Source organism: Vipera berus (genome assembly GCF_964194415.1).
Source record: "Vipera berus genome assembly, chromosome: 3".
Lineage (NCBI taxonomy): Eukaryota > Metazoa > Chordata > Lepidosauria > Squamata > Viperidae > Vipera > Vipera berus.
Genome location: NC_138204.1, coordinates 65,230,473 through 65,246,110, shown reverse-complemented (window position 1 = coordinate 65,246,110; position 15,638 = coordinate 65,230,473). Strand labels below are relative to the sequence as shown.

Below are 15,638 nucleotides of genomic sequence, written 5' to 3'. Positions count from 1 at the left end.
GTATTTCCTTAGATGAAATTAACATTTCAAATTTTAAAATATTCTAATAAAAGCTCTATCAATAGCGATCTCTAATTAGTTCATTAAACTACATCTGACAACATGGATTCTCTACCCAGAGTGGCTGACAGGAAGCCTTTTTTTATCTCTGCAATCTCCTGCTCATTTTCACCCCCAACTGGTATTAAAAGAGAGTTATCTCTGATTCTAGGCATGTTCTAAGGTCATCATGACATGGAGCCATTGACAGATTTTGTCTTCCATAAGTTGGTTTAGGAGCCATATGTTGAGGGACATTGCTTTTGTAATATAGCAAATTCCGTACATGCTTCCCTTTTAGTGCTCCTAATCATGGTGTGTCATCCTAGCCTAATACAAGTAGTCCTCATTTAACAACTGCAGTTGAAACCAGCAATCCTGTTGCTATGTGTCAAGATCATTCAGTGATACTTCATATGACCCCACCTGATTTACATCAATTCCACTTTGGTCATTACCCACAAATTACCCGTGGTGATCACAATAACGGCAGCTTAAGACTTCCTGCCAGTTCCTCTTTTCACTTTGCCTGTCCGAAGGTGGCTGTGAAAGTTGCAAATGGTGATCATGTGACTGCAGAACACTGTCCATTGCAAAGGCACGCCAGTCGCCAAGTGCCCAAATCGCTATCCCATGACCACCGGGACGCCACAACCATTGTGCTGTCATAAGTTTGAACAGTTGCTAATCGGGGCAGTTATTAACTGAGGGCTATCTATATTTCTCATTCAGTCCATGCTGCTCCTTTCGTGGAAAAATTATAGGGTTAATTTCTGGTTTCCCAAAGGCAGTTGCTAAATGATGCATAAGGGCTGCTCCTGAAAAATCCCTTATAATACCTTCCAGCAGTAACTAGTTGTACAGTTTAAATAAAAAGCCTAACCTTTCTAATTCTTTTGTATTTTTAAAAGGGCTCAGTATCTCCCATGATGATTGGCGAACCTAGAAGTGACCTTGAAGATGTGGATACTTAATTGGTGGCTGCAAGCTGGAGGAGAAAAGCTCCTCTGAAGTGGGAGAATACCCAGCGCCTTTGTGATATGGCTGGAATCCTTTTGTTTTCACTTTTAGAGGAAAAGAAAGTAAATGCTCTCAAAAGATCAATAGGTACTTTGTAATGAGTTAAAAGTATTCTTCAGAGAAGTTCCAGCATTAGGCTATGAAAGTCTCCCGGCATCTGCTCTGATTCTTATAAAGATGCTAGTTTAGGCATGAGTAAAACAAAACAAAACCCCGTCAAGATTCCACCCATTTAAGAACAATTATCAAGTTATTGAAACTTTTATGTGAACATTTAATGAGTGAATGTAAAACTTTTGCTTTTCTGTGATGCTGCAAAACAAAAGAAAAAAGGGGGGGGGAAGACTTGGGTTTTATACGGAAGAAAAATCAGATTGCCTTTACATATGAATGGCAAATTTTTAATCTTGTTTGTTTGTTTGTTTGAAAATATTGAATAGGAATATTCAAAATTATGTAAAATAAAATGTGTGATTTACACTTGGCATTGTAAAATATTAGTTAAGAATACATTTACACAAGGACTTTTGTATTTAATATGTCTCTAGGTAATTTGTATAGTGCTTTACATAAAGGGTTGTTTTTAAGAGAGCCCTTTTATGTAAGGATGATTATTCCTTATGGAATGGTTTTGGTACAGGTTAGTCTGGAATTGGTAACCTTTTTCCTGATGCTGTGTGCTTGAAAGGGTAAGAGCAATAAAAGAGCTTTGTTTATTCCAAGAATACAATTAAGGCATCAGTAGAACTTTTTAGAAAATGATGAGTAAGTTTAACAAAAAAAAAAGCACTTTAAGACAGAATTTTATTGCTGTTTGCCTCCTTAAATCATCCTTCTACTACTTGGAGACATATTGAATAAACCGTTGTGTTAATTATGTGATCTGCAATCATTTGCTTATACTGTTAAATTAAAAAAGTAGAAATTGGCTTTATACGATTACTGGAATAAAGTAGGGATGTTTCAATTCTTTAAAAAAAATTAACACAGGCAAAGGATTGCAAGCTGTTTTGCTTAGCTAGGCAGCACTTGAAATACAAGTGTAATTCTTTCAAAACTGGAAACAAATTGAACTTAATATGTTTTTGTTTACCACGTGAAATGCAGTTAAATAATCTCTTAAATTACTCTCAACACTTTTCCACACCAATTTTGAATCCGTTCCCCCCCCCCCCGCTTTTTCTTCATTTGCTTTTCCTTTTGCTTTTGTTCAAGAATTTTGCCTTAATTTATACAATATACCGTGCACATGAACTGGGGGGAAAATGCTCAGAGTGCCTGGACGATTTGCCAAGTCAAAGGCACAAGCAGCCAAAAAGTGCCTCTTTTTTTTTCTTTTATTACTGTTACAAAAACTGAACTGGCACACAAATTACTTCACTGTTGTGCACTAGTTGTGAATATAACAGGTCATTTCACTGTTGCTGGAAATAGCTGCACATCTTCCAGTTGAAATTCTCTGCCATACGGGTGAGTCAGAGAAATACTGTTAACAATGACGCTTCAGTTGAATGTCTTCTCTGAAGATAATACTTTCAATGAAGTTAGCAGAACTCAGATATTTTATTAAGCCTTCAAACATTTTAATACAATGTTTTAAAATTTAGAATAAATGTTGTTCCTATCCCATCCTGACTGTGTCACCCTATCTTCCATTTAATGTAAATGAAAGTAAGTTATAGAGCTGATTTGAAGAGAAAGGCATCGGTCCAAAATCATTTAAATTTGCATTGTTTCCTATGGAAAAGGGGGTCTTATCCCAAATTGAAGCAGGGCATTTTTTCAGAATCACAAGATGATCTGTTTCACTGCTATACTTTCTAAAACCATTGCAAACTGTTTTCTGCTTCACTCCCAACTTGTAGAGTTAATGGTTATGGTTTCAAATATAATATTTGGTCAATTATTTGTCTTCCAGCTGGTGTCACTTCAATTGGCTGAAGACTTTTTTTTTTAAAGAAACATTTGCCGTGCAAATTGTCACACATTTTAATCTTGCAGTCTCTTTTACTGCCAGTCCTTTTGGATGAAAAATGCATTTTATACATAATGTTCTCTAGCATTGGGGCAATTACAATTCCGTTGCATCTTCTTATTGTGTACAGTTGTGTTTAACTAGTTCGCAAAGCAGTGAAAAATGGAAGGGAGAGGCAGTTTCCCTGAGGAAAAAAATCCTGGTCAATGGAATAAAGTCTATCCCTCTCACCAAAAAAAGAAAAAGATTCCTGATTATTAACTTAAAAAACAGAGAGGTGTGGTGGCCTAGAGGTAAAGCTCTCACCTCACAATTGGGAGGCTGTGAGTTTGATCCTAGGTAACAGCCAATTTTTCTCTCTCTGGGCACCAAGACAAAATATCTGCTGTGAACTCCACCTAGGTGTCAGGAAGGACATTTGGCCAGTAAACGCTCAGCTCCAGTCATCCCAACTCCACCCTGATGGAAGGGATTACAGGATCATTAAAAGAAAACAAAAACAGCTGCTGGTTTGGCTGGTTCATTTATCTAGCTCCTGTTCAATTAGAATTGGATGTTGGAGAATTTGAGAATTCAAAATCACCACTCAAAAATGGAATTATGAGAAAGTTATTCTCTGAATCTTACTTTGTCCTGTATTAGCATAAGGCTGGCCTGCTCCAAGTTTGTTTGTTTTTGTTTGTTTGTTTGTTTTTTGCCTTCCTAACCAGATGCAAAATAGTTTGGGATCCTAGTAGGAAGATTACATTAATGTGCTGTCTTCTCCTACCTAGAAGAAATGTGAAATATAATAGGGCAATAGCAATAGTACTTAAGACTTATATACCCTTCCCATAGTGAAAGCATTCTCTGAGCAGTTTACCAATGTCAACCTATTGCCCCCAACAATCCGGATCCTCATTTTATCAACCTCGGAAGGATGGAAGGCTGAATCAACCTTGAGCCCATCAGGATCAAACTCCTGGCTGTGGGCAGAGTTAGCCTGCAATACTGCATTCTAACCACTGCACCACCAAAACAATATCAGTATTTTATACAAAAGAGGTTTGAGGGTATTAAGGATATTTTTCATACCTATCTTCTATATAATCTGGTAACGTTATACCTCCTAAAGTGTTTTGTTCTCCCTCACCTTTTACAATGGTATCGCTTATGAGCTTGAATCTCTAATGAAAAAAATAAGATGTGATAAAAATTAATTTTTTTCCTGTTCCTCTTTCCTTAAATATAATTGTAGAAAAATGCAGAGGAGGGTTTTAAGTACAGTTTCATAAATGCAGCCACATTAAAATTGTATGAAACTTTATTTCAAAAAGAAATTGCTTTATAAAATGTTATATAAAACAGAATAAATAGATTTCAGATAAAAATGTAAAATCTGCATCACAAAGAAATTCAAGCAATTACAGTAGATAATAAATTTGAGTATTAACTTCAAAATAACATACAAAGAATTGCATGCAGTTTATTCATGACTCGATATTCTTTTTGCCTTTTCTAAAACAGAAATGCAACTTAGGCTGCAATCCGATACACATTTACTTTGAACTAAGCTTAATATTTAAGGAAACATGTATAATATGGTCCCTTAGTTAAAAATATTTTTACCCAGAAATTGAGCAGACACATGATTAAATTCAATTATATAGGCAATTAAACATTTGTTAAGTGGGAAAGAGTTTTAAATGAAATTAATAGCTTGCTTTGAAAAAACCAATTTAAATGGTTTCTACCAAATACTTTATTAGAAAACTATACTATTTGGTGTGAGTTACCCAGTGTTTACTTGGTTTCATGTAAACCAAGGCCACTCATGCAAAAGTCCCTAAGTCTTCAGTGCTTTTTAAAACTTTCAGGTTTGCTTGTATAAAACCATTCTTCATTGGTCCAGTGGAGCCCAATGATAACCTTTTTTCAGCTACAGTTCCCAGTATTTTTCAGAATAAAAATCCTTATCATAGGAAGCTGGGGCTGAGTTATGCTTCAGCGATATCTAGGGGGCTAGTAGTTATCCACACTGATCCAGCCTCCTTAGAGAAAACTGCTCTGATTTTTGCAGAGCTTCTTCCATTCATGGTTACAGAAACTAACAAAGTGAAATAAAAGGAGAAACTTCTGCTTCTTAAAAGTTAGTATAAGGATACAATAGGACAGGAGTGTTAAACTGCCAGGCTGCCGGCCGGTTGCATCATACAGAGGCCATGTCCACCCCAGGTCCGGCAATGCAAAAAAAAGTTGTGAAACGTCGCGACACTTCACATGACGTGGTGAGTTTGCCACCCATGCAATAGGATATAATCCTATTTATTTTGGCACTAGAGAATGATGACAAAATAGTACAAACTAGATCCTAAATGACCAACACTGTTTCAGGTTGAGAGTTGCAACTACCGTAGAATCACAAGAAGTGAGCATAGGCAGGAGAAACAATTCCCAATTCTTATCAATTTGTATTTGAATACTGCTATATCTTATTTTATTGTGCTTTGCTTTATTCAACTTTGCATATAAAAGCATTTTTTTAACACATCGAAAGCTTATGGCAACCCTGCGTTGAACAAATCTGTTGGCACCATTTTCCAACAGCATTTGCTCATTAATAATAAAGAACCTTGTTTTTTAGATATAGTACTATTTTACATATTTGATAAGACTATAGTAGAATGCAAACATAACTTTTACAAGCACTCAGGAAACACACATGCCTGCCCCCCAAAAATAGTGTGACTCACTTTATTGTAATATTCGCTGATCTGGAACCGAACCCACAATATCTCCCAAGGTATGCCTGTTTCCTTCAAAAGTATTAAACAGTTAACTACAAAGGATACTCTGTTAATTGCACAGGGCCTCTAGAAGTAAGGGTTAAATACAGCCCATGGTTTGTCGATGCTTGCTGCAAAATATTACAACTTACTATATAAAAATATTCAAAAAAGGAGGATATAATGATAATTGGTATGCTCTGCAATTAATCTACTATCCTGAGCAGATTTAAAGTTTTAATACTTTCACTTTCTCCAGTTTTAAGCATCACTAATATATACACAGAGGTTTCTAGTTATAATTCAACCAATGAAAGGTGACCAAGTTAAAGAATTACACAGAAATAGCTACCTTCTTCATCCTTCTGCCTGCTCTGCCCCACCCCCCACCCCAGCATAATTCTATGCTATCAACATAATGCATTGAGCTACTAGTGGATGGTTGACAAAATAGATATTCTAAAAAGCCTGGAAGTCACTGATTGCAAATAAAAAGTTGGTGAAGAATCATGTATGCAGCTAATTATCAAAGATATTTTTACAAATGCAGCTTAACTGATATTATCAAGACAACAGAGACACCCATTTCTCGATGTTAACGATGGGAACGTTGCTAGAGGGATGATGTTTTGCACAGCTGCAGCATCTGAAATAGTTGTGCTATCACAAGCCACCCCAAGCTGTATTGGAGTCCTGCTTTAGGGACTACTGTGTTTACCAGTGTGGCCTTATATGGCAATTGTCAAAATTTGTGGGTCCTTTGGACAGCTGGAGAGGGGAAAAGGTAGAATTGTCACTTGTTACTGGAACTTTGCTTCTCATCCTGTAAGACCCTCTTTCTGCAGCAGATGGCAACTGCGGTTGCTCCTTTGCTTCCTGGACGGCTGATTACAATGCACGTGTTGTCCACTGAATATGCCCCAAGAGTATTGGAGCTATGTGACTGGGCATTACATCCGGTTAGAGTCCAGCCATCCTCACAGGTCTCCATCACCTGAGAAAAAGGAATTGAGGTTATTTTTAATCAACAATACTGCTAAAAGAGCCTTGGTGGAGCAGTGGGCTAATGCCTCCTTAAGTAACACCAGCTGCCTGCAATTAGTGCAAGTTCGAGTCCCACCAGGCTCAAGGTTGACTCAGCCTTCCATCCTTCCGAGGTAGGTAAAATGAGGACCCAGATTGTTGGGGGCAATAAGCTGACTTTGTAATAATGCCGCTTGGGGGGGGGGGGGCAAAAGCCCTAATAAGCAGGCATATACATAGAATGAAGGCTACTGCTAAGAATGAAGGATACTGCTAAGCTTGTAAGCCGCCCTGAGTCTTCGGAGAAGGGCGGGATATAAATGGAAATATATATATATATATATATATATATATATATATATATATATATGTGTGTGTGTGTGTGTGTGTGTGTGTGTGTGTGTGTGTGTGTGTGTGTGTGTGTATACACATACACATACATAGAATGAAGGCTATTGCTAAGCACATCGATTTGTGCTTTAGATTGTAAGCCGCCCTGAGTCTTCGGAGAAGGGCGGGATATAAATGAGATTTTTTTAAAAAAAATTCTCGTGTCTGTAATCTTTAACTCAGCAATCACAGGGCAAAACATTTTCAAAGTACCTCAAATGGGCTAACTTACAGAATCTATCCAAAATTCAGGACCCATGACTCCCATGGAATTGAAATGTGGCAAATTTTATAAAGCATTTTATGACACGAAAATAATAAAAGCATTTTAGGACCTAGTACAGGCATGTCAAACTCACGACGTCGCGTGACGTATCGTGACTTTTCCCCCATTACTGGCAATGGGAAGGGCGCGGTTTCGTTGTGATGCATACGGGCCGGCAGTTTGACAGGCCTGACCTAGTACAACATGTCATAAAACGTTTCCTGTGGTCAACTGATGCTCCTTTCAAGCAGATACATCTTTGAATATCTCCCTGATTTTTTTAAGAAATTTTCAAAGCACATTAGATCCCATTGTTGAAGGCATTGAGAAATCTGGGAAGGAAATATATCTGAAATTATGACCCAACAGGACACAGGTTATCTAGTAGTAAAAAAGTTTCCAAAATAGTATAGGTTCTCCCAATCCTCCTAAAATTCAACTCTAGCAACACTAGCCAGCATGTCCAGTGATCAAAGATCATGAGAAATATAATATATGAAAAGGAGGTTTCCTGCCCTTAGTTTGTGTAATCGGCTTTTCTTCCTGTGTTGATTCCTTTTCCTTTTGAAAATTACTACTCTGAGCTTCTGAAGCATAGACGTATTTTCTCTCTTCTGCTAATGAAGCTCTACAAAATGCTGCAGAGAATCTGACATTTCTAATTTAAAAGTAAACATTTTTTTCATAGAAAATTTTCAGAAGAAGTAACAGTTGACTGAAACACAACTGTGCTATAGCTATTAGAAAGATTACTTCCTACAGTACTGAACTTGAATGAGGCACTAGTTCTCTTGTTCTTTCTCTGTAGAACCTCTTTTTATAGCAGATCTTCAAAGTAAATCCTTGTCGGACTATCTGTGACTAAATCCGTAAAACACACAACCAGGTCAGGTAAAGAACAAGAAACTCCATGTACACAAGTGTTAACTTTAATTAATGCTAATTTTGATTAGTTTTTATTTTGGTTGCTGGAAGCTCGCATTTTACAGAAGACCAGCCCATTTGATTAATTTATGGAACAATGTCTTGTGCAAAACAAGAAAAGAGCAAGTCAGTAAATAGGCAAACTGCATTGTGTGAACAGACAATCTCTAACGGCCTTTCCCTGGCTGCTACAGTGGCCCTGCAAGGGATGGCACAGAATCATTTTCATCTTCCAATTCATCAGAGCTTGCACTTCTTAGGAAGCAAGTTACCACAGCTAGACTGGGAGATGCCATCAAGAATGATATACACATACCTTTGTTAAGTACTCCAGGGGAGGATGTCCCTGAACTTTGCACTCAAGGCTGGGTGCATGGCAGCAGAAAGCATGCACCGTTGCTTCTCCTTGGCTTACACAGTGGGCCCACCTACTGTCTGCCTGGTGTACAGCATTGATGCCGCCACTGAGATCTCCAGCCAGAGAATGAGTGCTGCAGCCTGCCAGTGTAGATCATATTAGGGCATTTTGTAAAAAAAAAATTCACTGAAGTATATACATGGCTATCACTGTTAGCTAAGGATTCTGTTTTTGTACATTACCGTAAGATTAGAAAATAAATGGCGGCACATCCCGCAGTCTGTATTCTCACATGCAAAAAAAAAACCCAAAAAATCCTTAGGAAAGGGAAAATGGAACTATCAACTTTGGTTTTCAATTTTTGCAAAGTGTTCAAAAAATATTTTAACATTTTCACAGTGGACCAGATGGGGAATGCCAGGCGTTTAGCACAAGACAAATGGGGAGCCAGATGAAAGTGGAATCCGGATCAGCTTTATCATTAAGAAGTTTTATTTATGGTGGGAAATGCTAGAAGATGGTGAGAAGCAGGAACTGTAACTTTTTTTTCTTTTGTGCTGCTAAAGCTGGTCTCTGCCAATAGCATACCATTAGCCACACAATCTGATATGCTCTTAGTGTTTTATGCATACAAGACCTATTTTAGTGCAGATCCCATTTGCTACAATACAACTTATACATATACATACCTCCACATCATAAATTTTGCTTTAGTTACTACCATCAGAGCTGTCATAGCATACCTGTCAAAACATGGCTATCTTTGATGCAGGTAACACTTTTCATGGCCATGCCCTCTGTGGTCTGTGAATGGCTATTAACCTGGCAGTCAGCCTTGGGCCAAATGCAACACCTGGCTATGGCATAGACACCTTGGCCTCGAAATCTGTTGTGAGCCACACACTCCTTCTTGCCTCCAATATCCTAGCATTTAGGGAAAAGAAGAAGTGGCATCAAATCTGATTTTCATATCCGGCTGAGATGCAGATCTGTGTATAAAATTAATTAAAATTAAATAGCAAACTACACCATCTTGCCTTTGAACATTACCTCAATGTGCTCCCCTCGCCGCTTGCCATTCTTTGATAAACTTGAGCAGCTGAACATGTCTTCGTTGCTGTTGCATCGGGCAACAGCTGTTGCTGCACTGGTTGAGTCAGACAAGGAAGACCACACAGAGCGACAGTACAGTTGTTCTTCTGAAAGAGAGTCGCTAATGGTCACTGTTAAAGGACTAGCAGAATCCCATTTGTTTAGGACTATCTCCAGGCTTTACGATTTCTGTAATTCAACCACTTGGAAAGATCCTACCTTTGAAAAATACATTGCACTAACACACATAATTGACTGAATAAACCTCAAACCAGAGGTGCTGAAGTTTGAAAAATGTCTTCTTTGTGCTTGCATTATTTTAACTTTGAAAACCCTGAAATAAAGGCAGGAATTAGCGTGCTAAGCCTCCCCCCCAAAAAAACATTTTCCAAACACTAAAGAAGGTCAAAGGTTTTCACTTCACCTTCTAGAGTAGGTAGAGAGAATGGCTTTGAAGAACATATGGAACATTCACAATCAAGCTAACAGTTAAATAAGTGAAGCTTGAGTCCAAGCCAAGGAAATAATTTGAAAAACACCCGAGAGTTTCCCGCCTCGTGAAGAGGGAGGGAAGATGGCACATTCAGATTTCCAAGATTCTGCTGCTAAAGCTGTTCTGCTAGAAGTAGCTTAGAACTGCATGGTGTCTGTTTCATAGACTGGCGTACCTGGTGACATCTGGTTACATCACTATACCACAGACATATCCCCGATGATCTCCAAGGAGGAAACTGATGGCAAAAGTTGAAAAGATGGGTCATTCTTGCCATAAAACAAGAATTAAAAATTGCAAAGGTTGAGTGAAGTTCATGAATAAAACAAAATTGGCTATTTGGAGGGATTGGATTAGATTAGATTAGATTAGATTAGATTAGATTAAATTAGATTAGATTACCTTTATTGTCATTTTTTTACTGTGGGTACAACGGCACACATCAAAAATGAAATTTAGTTTAGATTTCTGCCTAACTAGCAAATATGCTTACATTTTGGTTATCAATTAAGTTACAAATGTTGATTAACAGTAAAATAGATACAAAAAGGCTAATGGTTTAAAAAACTATTGAAAGAGATGTCAATAGATTTTCTAAAGAGAGAAAATGGGGCCAAATACAGATAGTGCAACACAATTTGGACTTGATAAATGTGCGATCACATTTAAATGAATTAACTCACAAGATACTCAACTTTTAAGTAAAACAAACATAAAAGGTCTAGACTCTAGCACCTAAGTGAGCTTATAAATATCTGGAAATTTTGGAAACATCAGATAGTTTGTACAACAAATAAATAGAAGAATACTATAGGCTCGAATTAATGTAGATGGTTGAAGAAAATCCTAAAATCTCACCAAAATGGTTGAATCAGACAATTCATAAGCAATATCAATTATTAGATCTATTACAGGAATATTGAACCTTGTTAATCTTGACCAGCAAATCAGAAAATTAATGCTTAGAAATAATGCCCTATATCCTCATATTGTTATTGACAAGATTTTTTTTCCAAGAAAGACTGGTGGGCTAGCACCGATTAAAGGTAAAATAAAGAACAAAAATAAAGCTTAATGATTACATCAAGACAATAACAAAGCTTTATTGAATTAATCTCAGAAAGAAAGGCTATTTGGGGAAATGGAATCTCAGTGAGCATAAAAAGCAACAGCTTGAAATGAGGTTAGAAAATTGGAAAAGCAAAAGCAATATCTTCCTTGAAAGGTATTGAAGGAAAATTAGACAACAATAAAACATGACAGTGGCTTAAGGATGAAGTATTTTAAAAAGGAAGCATTGTAGAAAGAATGCTTTTTATTGCTCAAGAACAAGCATTAAGTACAAATGTTGTGAAAGCAGTTAGTAAATGCCAGTCGTGCCAAGGAAGACGATTACAAAAAAGGCATAGTTGAATTGGGAAGATATCACTGGCATTTTGGTCAAGAGTACAAATTCACCATCAATTCAGAATGGCTGGAAACATAAAACTGCAGATAACATCACAGGGCAAAAAAAAATATGATACTTAAAATTCAGACTGATCATCTCTTTGAACATAATGCACACCCCTTTACTGTCTAAATTTGGAACAACTTACAACAGACCAATCACAACCAATAGTATTGTTGGGCTCCTCCTCATACACAGACATTACCCTTACCATGTCCAAGTTCTTGGGCAGACTTCAAATCATGAAGAATATGCTATTATACATGATTAGTAGAATAAGAATTATTCCTGCAAGCAACATCTTTAGTAAAAATTCTTTTTCACTTCAATCAACTGGAGTGTAGAGTCTGCTTTCCTAAATGATTGTTTTGGGGCAGGTTTGACAGCTTATTTTTAGCGACTTCTAGTGATGGAATTTTTACTAAAGATGTTGGTTGCAGGAAGATGAAGCGGAAACTGAAGTTCCCACTCACTGATACAAAGAGCCAAACTTAACATTCCTCATCCCTCCACCCAATGTCCAGTCCGTTATCACCCAATCCAGGATCGCCGAGATGTTGTGGGAAACTCTGGGTTGTTTAGGGTGTTGGAATTTCATACTCTGGGCAAGCGGCCTTGAAGATGCCTGATGTAACCGGTACAAACAGCCCTGGTCTTCTTCACGTCAGTTCCCCCTTCCCATTTCCCACCATTAGATACACAGGTGTGGGTTGCCCCAAATGCCTCTGCACTCCCTTCTCCTTTGATGGCAGGATGCCAGCAAGGCGCCAGGCCGACGATAGAGATCCTGACATAAGCTTTATTTGGCTATAAAAATAATTCATTGGGGCAATAGTTTATTAGCCAATTCAAAGTTCTGGTATAATCCTCAGCTTCTTAAGGAGTTTGCTCAATCAAGGAAGTAAAAAAATTACTCCAGGTTTAAAGTTTATATTCAATTATAATCAGGTTGAATAGGTAGCAGCTAAGTTCAAATAGTTAGTTTGGTGTAGTGGGTAAAAACACCAAGCTAGAACCAGAAGACTGTGAGTTTCTAGCCCTGGTTTCGACATGAGACATCTGGGTAATTTTGGGTCAATCACTCTTCCTCAGCCCCTGTAAGAAGGCAATGCAAACCACTACCAAATATATTGCTAATAAAACGTGATAGACATATTCAGACAGTTTCCAGGAGTCAAGACTCGCATGAGGATCTGACATAGTTCAGGCCTGTACCAATGAAGAAGACATCAACAGGACTCTCACCTGCTACAATTTTGGAGGGAAGCCCAGCCACTCTGTTTGGTGTTAACAGCCTCTGGTCTTCTGGAAACCAAGCCTCGTTCATAAGGTTTTTGACAGAAAAGTGGATCAGTTTTTGCCTCAGCTCGGAGATGGACAGAGCGGGGTTGGCATTCAAAATAATGGCTGCAATACCTAGGACAAGAAACAAGCCCTGTTTTTATTCCTCAAAAAAACACACACGAAGAGGGATTAGGTTATGTATTTCTACATTTTATATTTGTATAATTACCGCAAAATAACGCTTTGTGCTTGTATGGTTTTTTAAAGGAAGCCCAATTGATACCGATTATTTGCTTGGCAAAATCTGAGGCAACTTAATACAAATGCCAATGTTCTCTTACATTTTCCCTTCAAAAAAAATTATGCTTGAATCCACCTGCCTGCGTCGGAGGATTTCTATATGTGTGCGCATATGAATAATATAAGCATGAACCAACTATGCTCTTCAATTTCTAATCTGAATTAATGCTCCAGTAACATTTCAGAGTAACACCAGTCTCAATGGCTTAAAAGATTATATATGAGAATGTCTTTGTTTTCATGGTTTTGTCCCATCTCATCCCTGTATTTCTGCTTTGTGATTAAAGCTCGTAAGAAATTAATGGAAAAATAAATGTTTTATCAGGCCAGTTTGATTTAAAACACTGGGGAACTTTCAGTCAAATAATTTTCTTTCCTGTTTCTGAATGTGATTGGAAAAGTGAATATGATATTAGATTTATATAGAGAGAAAGAGGCCTATCCATCAATAAAAAGTCCCTGTTCCATACTCAGTTAAAAGTTACTCTAAATCCTAAACATCAATTCAGTTTCTCATAAGTCAGCTTCATCAGGAGTTTAAATGTTTTTTCAGGAAGCCAATGGAATCTAAAAAGGACTAAACTTGCTTATCTTGATAATACAGACAAAATTATTTACCTGCCTCTTCTAGAAAAAGACAAGGGGAAATGCAAAGGTCTACCAATTCTTTAAGCAATCCACTGGTGCCATTAAAACATAGATGCAATGAAAATGTCCAAATTGTACCAGTTTAATTTGTACCACTGGTGGGTATTACAAAGGTAGGAACACCAGAGCCCTGATGGCCCAGTGGTTAGAATGCAGTACTGCAGGCTACTTCTGCTGACTGCCGGCTGACAGCAATTCAGCAGTTCGATTCTGACCAACTCAAGGTTGACTCAGCTTTCCATCCTTCAGAGGTAGGTAAAATGAGGATGCAGATTGTTGGGGGCAATATGCTGACATTGTAAACTGCTAAGAGAGGGCCGTAAAGCCCTGTGAAGCAGTATATAAGTCTAAGTGCTACTGCTAATACTAGTTGCTTTCTTTTTGTAGCCCCTGGAGCTAACCAAGCTAATACAAATCATTGTGTCATCCTTTGTTCATTTTAACTACTAAAAAAGGGTGTCCTTAAGGCTTAATACTTCAATTTTTACCTTCCCTAACATCAAATGCAAAGAAACAAACTCTGCCCATGTTTTCCCCCACTGACAACAATGCATTACCACCACGCATTGTTCTATAGGTTTGAATTTTGCAAATCCAAGAGTATTATTTTGAATGAAATTGGGGAAAAAAGACTTTTTCCACTATTGGAAAATCTCATCATTCTCGCCTCAAAAAATTCGCGTAACAAGGCACATGTTATTGATGGTTCATCTTCAGAGAACCTCATTGCAATAAACGAGAGCTGTGCAACTTGCTGGACTCCTCAAATTTCCATCACACAATACAACCTGCAACATGGGCAGCTGCTTGTGATGTCCCACTCTGAGCTGTGAAGCAGGTACTGCAGTCACTAGAGGCACCAATGATATCATCCCCAGGAGCAAAGACATCTACGCAGCGCCCAAAGTTGGTTCCCAAAGTCCCCATGGAGGCAGGCTGGTCTTGGGCGTTGGTTGCTCCAACTGTAATCACCTACGATAAGAGAGTATCTTGTCAGTCCTGAGCAAGTAGCAGAAACAGGATATCAGAATCAGAGTTGGATCTATGAATAAAGAGGTTTCTCTCTTTCTGTGTCTGGATCCAGCGGGGAGCTATGCTTTTGAGGAAAGCAACAAGAAGATGTTCTTCACCAGCTCTCCTTCCTTTTGTCATTCTTCGTACTGCTCCAGTAGCTTCTCAAAGCCTTTTAGAGCATTTGTTCAAGAATGTTGAGGGAAGGAGTGTTCACAAAGATTGCTTCCTTATCCTCTTCCTCCAGCCCCAGCATAGTTTCACCAGGTATTATTCTTGCTCTATATTTAGAGGGAGGTTTGTTGGCCATTTAGCCTAAGTCTATTCAATGTAATAAATTTAAAAAATTAAAATCCTTTGCAAATGATTCTTTAGTCCATTTCTCCATTGAGAAAGACCTTCCCTCCAAATTTTCCTAGATAACTGATTTTCTGGACTGAGGTGATCAGAGGTGTTTGGTGACACAGGAAAATGTCACCTGGAAATACCAAAAATATTGTGCAATTATTATTTCATGTTTTTCTCCTCTCAAAATCTAGTTTTTCTAAAATATCTCCTAGATAATATGTCTGTAAGCATTCCTCTTTAGATGACTCATGAG

The 15,638-nt window shown here is 37.9% G+C and overlaps 2 protein-coding genes across 5 annotated transcripts in view; one reads left to right on the top strand and one right to left on the bottom strand.

Moving 5' to 3' along the window:
* The window catches only part of USP24 (ubiquitin specific peptidase 24), a 97,917-nt gene extending 93,577 nt beyond the window's left edge, over positions 1-4,340 (top strand). For all 4 annotated transcript variants that reach the window (XM_081322892.1, XM_081322894.1, XM_081322891.1 and 1 more), the window contains one exon: positions 951-4,340. In XM_081322892.1, the coding sequence (XP_081179018.1) occupies positions 951-1,013 (63 nt within the window). In that variant the 3' untranslated portion in view covers positions 1,014-4,340. The remainder of the gene's footprint in view (positions 1-950) is intronic.
* A 379-nt stretch (positions 4,341-4,719) lies between these two features.
* Positions 4,720-15,638, bottom strand: part of PCSK9 (proprotein convertase subtilisin/kexin type 9) — a 35,492-nt gene continuing 24,573 nt past the window's right edge. The window contains exons 7-12 of the mRNA XM_081323690.1: positions 14,815-14,998; positions 13,040-13,210; positions 9,810-9,958; positions 9,503-9,683; positions 8,718-8,899; positions 4,720-6,793 (exon numbers count right to left, since the gene is read on the bottom strand). Coding sequence (XP_081179816.1) covers positions 6,593-6,793; positions 8,718-8,899; positions 9,503-9,683; positions 9,810-9,958; positions 13,040-13,210; positions 14,815-14,998 — 1,068 coding nt within the window. The 3' untranslated portion in view covers positions 4,720-6,592. The remainder of the gene's footprint in view (positions 6,794-8,717; positions 8,900-9,502; positions 9,684-9,809; positions 9,959-13,039; positions 13,211-14,814; positions 14,999-15,638) is intronic.